This window comes from Camellia sinensis, chromosome 14, assembly GCF_055761805.1.
Source record: "Camellia sinensis isolate YWXY chromosome 14, ASM5576180v1, whole genome shotgun sequence".
Taxonomy (NCBI): Eukaryota; Viridiplantae; Streptophyta; class Magnoliopsida; order Ericales; family Theaceae; genus Camellia; species Camellia sinensis.
In genome coordinates this window covers 45,426,139-45,433,514 of record NC_138974.1, presented here as the reverse complement: position 1 = coordinate 45,433,514, position 7,376 = coordinate 45,426,139, and the positions used below count along the sequence as shown (strand labels likewise).

At 33.9% G+C, this 7,376-nt stretch overlaps 1 protein-coding gene across 2 annotated transcripts; it reads right to left on the bottom strand.

Moving 5' to 3' along the window:
- Positions 1–2,317: 2,317 nt before the first annotated feature.
- On the bottom strand, positions 2,318–4,870 carry LOC114273742 (uncharacterized). Of its 2 annotated transcripts, XM_082906753.1 has the most exons (6): positions 4,615–4,870; positions 4,164–4,248; positions 3,863–4,061; positions 3,584–3,791; positions 2,699–2,969; positions 2,318–2,564 (listed from the first exon to the last, which is right to left on the bottom strand). In XM_082906753.1, exons 1-6 carry the CDS (start codon positions 4,618–4,620, stop codon positions 2,545–2,547), a joined length of 789 nt encoding a protein of 262 aa, XP_082762879.1. In that variant the 5' UTR covers positions 4,621–4,870; the 3' UTR covers positions 2,318–2,544. The 2 variants fall into 2 exon arrangements, with proteins under 2 accessions (XP_082762879.1, XP_082762878.1); XM_082906752.1 differs by lacking the exon at positions 4,615–4,870 and adding an exon at positions 4,497–4,531 and having other exon boundaries at positions 3,584–4,061.
- Between the last annotated feature and the right edge of the window lie 2,506 nt (positions 4,871–7,376).

Here is a 7,376-nt window from a genome sequence, read left to right as displayed (position 1 = left end):
TGCCATTCATCACCTAACCTTAACTGCCCGCCATCACAGCTGGAGCTCGGCAGCCGAGCTGCCCTATCCGTAGTCGTGTCATGCCGTGCTCCATACCCTAGCACTTTCCTGGCAAAGTATATAAGGGGGCCGGGCTAGGCGGCATCTCGACAAAGCCTAGCCTGAAGCACCCCGTGGCCAGCTTTCCTGCCGGTCAAACGGTAACCTCGGTCGACCGTGCCTTTCCGGGCACCGGACACTCGGCTTGTCTGGCTTCGGCTATCCTCGGACCGAGCAACCGGGTCCGACCGAGCACTGCCTTGCCGAGCTGCTTCTTTACGGTCTGGGGCGGGACGCGCTCAGCCCTAGTTCTGCCCGGCCCAAGCTCTGACAGCCCATCTCTGGATGAACAGTCGATCATCTCGGCCCAATGCACTGCTGGGCTCTCAACTTGCTCGGTCGCTACCTCGGCCCAACACCGGATCATAAATCACCCTCTCACCTGGCTAATCATAAGTTGTTACGTCGTTTAGGATGTAGGAACTTTTACATAATGGGTTGGAGAAAACCTTTTTTTTATTTTTATTTTTTAGTTTAGGTACATTTAAAAAGCAAAAAAATTAGGGGTTGTTTGGGATGTCCTAAATAAATGTATTTTTTGTCTTTTTACGAAAAGATATGCAGAAAAATAGAGAGGTGATGTGATGAAAAAAGATAAAAAGATGGATTATTTGAAACTTCCCAAACTTGGCCTTACTTAAAATATTTTTAAACGTTCACTAAAATTTTTTTAAAAAAAAACACACACAAAAAAAAAAAAACAAGCTCAATTTTTAAGAACCAAAAAAGGTGAATATTTTTGTTGAATTTTTTTAAAAATAACATTCTTTCAATAAGTTATTTGGAAATAACAAAATAATTTCCAGTCCCAAGTACTGTCTACGATGAAACATCAAATTATCATTGCCATATTTGATTTGTATTTGTAAAATAATTTTGAAAAATAATCTTTTAAAAATTAAAAATTTTGTTTGATTGTATATTTTGAAACAACCTCGTTTTGTAGCTCGAAACTTATGAGGCTCGAATGGCCCAAGTCCAAAATGACGACGTTTTGACTTTTTTTTTTTTTTTTTCATTTCATTTTTTCTGAAGAAGAAGAAGAAGAGGGAGCTGGAACTGGGAGTTGGACAACTTCATCAACATCTTCATCAACATCACCATCGCCATCAAAAACATTTTCATCAACAGCATCATCATCAAAAACAACATCTTCATCAACATCATCATCATCAGCATCATCAACACATTATAATTATCAACATTTTTTATTTATTTTTATTTTTTTTCAGATCCAGATCTACTTAGAGAGAGAAAAAAAAAAGAGAGAGAAGAAAGAGAAAACATAGATGTTCATCAACATCATCATCAGCATCATCATCAATAAAATATATATTTTTATTTATTTTTTATTTTTTTTTCAGATCTAGATCTATTTAGAAAAGAAAAAAAAAAGTCTGAAAGAAGAGATCGCTGATACCCACCGGCGCCGCCACCATCACCGTCGTCCTTTTTCTCTGTCGCCTCTTTTCTCCTCCTCTTCTCTTCTCTCTCTCTCTCTCTCTCTCTCTCTCCTCTTCACTTCCCTTTGTTTGTGTTCGAAAGAAAGAAAAAGTAAAAAAAAAAAAAAACACTGCTCAAAATGACGTCGTTTTGGATAGTCGGACCATTCGAGCCGGACGAATTTCGAGCTACGAATCATTTTTCATTTTGAAATAGTTTTAGAATTTAGAATGATTTAATTTTTTAATAGATGTGTGTGAGAAAAAAATGAATGATTGATGTGTAGGAACTCAGAAAAAGGAAGATGAGGAAGAAAAAGTGATTAATTGAGAGAAAAAAATGATTTTGAATTTTCATTTTAAAATTTTTCAACCAAATAAATTTTTACCCAGACCACCAATTTCCTGAGCCCAAAAGAGAAAACTCTCCACGGATTACAAGTCCAATTTAGAAGCCCACTTGATCAAATCATCGTATGACATGATCCTTTATTATTTGTATGCAAGTGAACAAGATTAATTGTCTCATTAGAAAAATGTTATATAAAAATAAACAGGTTGTTTTTCAATTTTATTTTATTTTTATTTTTATCACTAAACACAAAATCAATAAATTCACATGTAGTTACTAATATGAACCCTACTACATTTTTTTTTTTTGTCTAGTGATGATAAAAATTTAATAAATAAATTTTTTTTATATAATTTTACTCTAAATTGTTTTGTAAACCTTTTAACTTGGCCCTCACTTCAAGTAGTATTGGCTCCTCTAATCCTACATCAAAGTTGCTGAGCTAATTATCCCTTTAATTAAACAAATTACATTTTCACATCCAGGAAATTAATCTCACATTTCAATTCCTTGATCTTTCACAAAAATCAGATATGAACAATGACAAAAATACAATACCCATTTATATATTATAATTAATAATAAGTGCATTACATGAGACTTTAAGCAGTTGATTCCAACCCCATAAAATTCTTCTTTAATCTCCAATCTTCAAAGCTCTAGCACCACATCTGCCAACACAAAAAAATTACATACCAGTTAGCCACCTAGCTATATATATATATACATATGGAGGAGTATTAAGAACACAGGTGAAATTCACAAAATTTATTCTACATGAGAGAGAGAGAAAGAAGAGGCTTACATTCAGAATCAGTAGTGATCCAATTTCCAGTTCTGGAAGAGCAGTGTTGTTGGATGTCATGGAGGGGGGTGGAATTCAAAGAAGACAGGTTCAACATGGAGGACTGATGATGATCATTCTTGGAAGAAGCCATGGAAATTGAAGAGTAGGCAGAGGAAGTGGTAGAGCAGCTTTCCACATCCCATCTGAAACTTATTTTAGGAGAGTCATTGCTTAGTTGATCATCATCTGGTACTGATTTTAGAGTTGCCTTATTCCTCAAGTGCATAACCTGTCAAATTTTAATTGCACACTCCCTTTAGACCCTAACCATTTCTACCAATCACCAATTCAATAAATTACACAACTAAGAATTTAGGATCTGGGAAAGATTACATTTAGGAATCTAAACGAGTTATATAGTTTATTTAAATTTGACTTAAAATCTAACGAGTTAGAAAATGTATGTTCAAGTTTAGTTATTTAGTTAGTTTATTTTTCGAACAGTTTTCAAATTGGTTTTAATTGAGTCGAGAGCATGTAACATAGATAATTCTATGTAATTATACTTCTTTTTCAAAGGATTTGGCTAGGTAGAATTTGGAAAGGCTATTGCGGATCAGAAAATGAATGAAAAACGGTTAATAATGACAATCTAATAAGATCTTTAAAAGATTGGTAAGAAATATTATATGTCTATAATGTATATAAACGAGTTGAATCAAGTAATATGTTATTCAATCTTGATTTAAAAACTTAATTGGGTCAATTTTAAACAAAATTTTAGCGAGTCAAACCTGATTCAAGCTCTAATAACTTAATTCGTTATAACATTATCATGCATGTGAATAAATTGTTTCGATATATCCAAATATATATATATTGAGAATCATAGGGTTAAATTACCTTTCTACCCAAATACTTTGCAGCCCTCTCAGATTTAGCTGCAGCAGCCCATCTCAGAAGCTCCTTCATTCTTGAAATGCTCTTGTTCTTGTCACCCTTGGGCTTATCTTTCTTTTCCTCAGAGCCACACTGTTCCTCCATGGAAGTCAAAGACGGTAAAGCCACATCGCTGATCGGCAAAACTTTGTTCCCTGGATCGGCCTTGTGGCTGATGCCTAGTCCTCTAGCAATATCTTCTTTTTTCATCTTCATTGAACAGTCGTCCGGTGGTGGTGCCGCTTTCTATGGAAGCTTCCCAACCTCTTTAGGTCAAGTGTGCTATAGAAACAAGTCTTGGCAATGTCTCTTCTACCTAAGAAGAGTGTAAATGGGTTCAAATTGGTGCACCCAATAAATTTGCTTTCTTCCTCTCTTTTTAGTCTCTGATTAGGCCTGCCATTGTTGAACAATACTATGTCTTTTAATTTAGGTCTTTGATCTGAGAAAAAAGAGAAGCAAACAAACAAGATTGGTTAGTAATAAAAATGAGATGAACATCATGATATATTTTCATAAATGGGTAGTGAAAATTGTGTCTCACCATTGTCAGCTTTGGAAGGACTAGGACTAGGACTAGTGCTCTCTCTTGGTGGTTCATGTGCTACCTTGAAGAGCCATTGAAGGATCTGCTATATATATTAGAGACATCACTCACCAACTATGATGTGGATATAATACATTATTGAGCAATGCTACACACCAAAATATATATATATATATATATTTGAAATGTTTAAGATATAAGTTACATCATATAAGAGTTAAATCTCAACCGCACATTATTTTTTTGAATATATTTGTGTGCATGAATTTAGTGCACACGTCTTTATTATACATTATATTATTAATAAAAGTGTATTGGAAAGGGAATTACTCAAAATAATTGCAAAAATGCAAACAAGCCCGTGTCTAGTGCAAGTGAAAATTGTCACATGAGACCTAGTATAAATACAATTTCTCCTGTATTATTTGATCAAATTAAAAAAACCCACCTGCATGTTATGGTTGATACTATGGGACACTTCAAAATATAGTGTTCTTGGACTTGAGTGAGAGAGAGTGAGAGAGAGAGAGAGAGAGAGAGGTGAGTATTGTTGGTCAAATGGACAGCACACAAGAGATCTATCTGTGCTGTCTGTATGCCCCCCAAAGATTCTTGTGGTCTTGAAGAGAAGAAGACAATTGAGAGAGTTGGAATTGAATCTAAGAAGATGATGAGACAACCAGGCAGTGAGTGGGGTTTGGTTGGCTTTGTGATTCTTAGTTTTAAGAGATTATTATTATCGTATGTAAGCTCATCATGTGGTGGGTAATTTAGGAGATATTTAATTTGATTAAGAAGAACAATAGGATTAGCCTTGTTGGTATATGTCTCTACCATACACATGTAGTTTTGCAATTCGTCGATTGAGGTGGTCCCCATTTAATTTGGGGATTTACATCGTCCTAAAAGCCCCTAAGAATATTTGATTGAGTTAGTTGAGTTGAGAGATATTTGTTTGCCTTAATTTACCCCCAAGGCCTTTCAGTTTAGACTGATCTGGGAGTAATTCCAAGAAATGGTTGGAAAGGAAGCTATGATGGGCCAATTGTTATAGCAATGAAAGTACAATTTTGTTCTTTGGTTTTCTGCCCCACATGTACCAACAGCAAAAAAATTGTAAAAAAATAAATAAAGTGTAAGTATAAAAATTAGTAATTACAAAAAGACTCAATAATTAGATGGCCTTAATTATTGTGCATGGATTAAGTGTAGGGAATGGTTTACAGATCTAATGCGTGTTCTATCTTAACCCCGTTGTGGTTGGAGATGAGCGGGACAAATCAAAATAGTTATTCTTATTCTAAAATTGTGGTAAACACTATTTGATTGTTTTGAAATGATTGAGTAAAGATAATTCGAGATAAAAAATCTAAATAAAACAATTATAAAGTTGAACATAGCAAACGATAAAAATAATAATGAATTTATGTTGTCAACTTTTATATAGGATTTTTTTCCCACTGTTTTTCAAATAACATTTTTTTTTTCTTTTCTTTTTTACTTTCTTAGGAATTTTATTGAAATGGATCATGCCCCGGCTAGGCAATCTTGAGCCAAATTAAAACCCCAATTGAGCCCTTTGTAACCCATAATTGCATTCAAACATACTGTTACATGATAATACATAATATTAGACAGGTTAACTGATCGAATTCAGGCAAGATTTAAAAAAATCCTAGCCAATTAGCCATCCATTTGAATCTGAATCCAAGTCCAAATTTAACAGATTCAATAATGACGAATCCGAATTTGAATCTGAATCCGAATCCGCCTTATTCAGATGTGAAATTCATAAACTAGACCTTGAATTTTCTTTTTATTTAAATTATAACACATTTGTCACATATTTTTATACCCCAAACACAATTAAGACACTTATAGTTCTGGATGAAACATGCAAAACACGTTAACCTGTTGTTACATATAATAATGTTAATTTTCAAACCAAATCATATCAAATTTATTCGAATCTTCGTCGTTTAAATTCGATCACTCAAAGTCAGATGTAATCGGTAACTGAGTCTGGAGACATAATAATAAATAAATAAAATGGAAATGGATTCATCCCAGACCCGATCCGTTAGTAACCCTACATTAGTACAAATTATTGCATAATACAATACATTAATATATTTGTGTTGTGTGTGTATATATGTAGACACATGGGGTTGGCTGTTAAAAGCATGTGGGGACGAAGATATTTAGGAGGGAGGATACTGGAAACAAAGGATTGGTTGCAAGTGGGGCACAGATAAGGAACTGTAGGGGGGTTTACATGGGGGGACTGCTACTGATTAAATAGTATGCTCTCTGTGTTGTAATTAAAAGTAACATCATCATTAAATTCTTTATTCTTATTACTATGATGAAATGAAATGAAACCATTTGAATTGAGACCTAGTTTTATGTTGGGTGGTGGTGGGTGTGTCATGTGTCTCCTCAGCTTCTCCGACCCTTCCTTCTAAGTAAAAGGTTACTTAAAAGAATATTCAGGTGATATGATGTGTCACCCTCCCTTCCATCTATAATTTGAGGGAAAAAAAAATATCACATAAGGCCATCTTATATCTATGTCTTACATGTTCATTATTTTTTATTTTTTATTTTTTTTCCTATGTATTATATATATCCTATGTGATATGCCCTTACAATTCTATTGATTACATACTATTTCTCAAAAAAAAAAAAAAAAAAACTTTTAGTTACATACTATTTTCTATGTATCAAATAAAGCAATTAATAGCATTAAAAAGACACACAACTTAATTAAAATTTTTAAAAGACAGAATAATTCGTCGTGAGAGAGAGAGGTAACTAGAAACTGAGTGACTATTAGGTGCTCTTGTAAACAAGCAAAGACTAGGTGGTGCTCCTCCAGCCTCTTCCTTCAAATCATAAATGATCCCACACACAACCTTCAGGAAGTCTAAACACACAAACAAGATTTTATATGATTTAATAAAGAACACCGACACTACTGAACAAAAAATTTAACAAGTTAAATATGCTGACTCACTTTTATTAGATAATTAAAAGACAAAGATGACCCACTTCACAATTTTTAATTTTCTGAAAATACTACATAGAGAATCACTAAATATTCCGAGAATAATTAATAGTTTTCCACATGGTGCAATACAACTAGAACAAACCAGCGCCCCCCCCCCCCCCCCCCCCAAAAAAAAAAAAAAAAAAAAAGTAAACAAAACA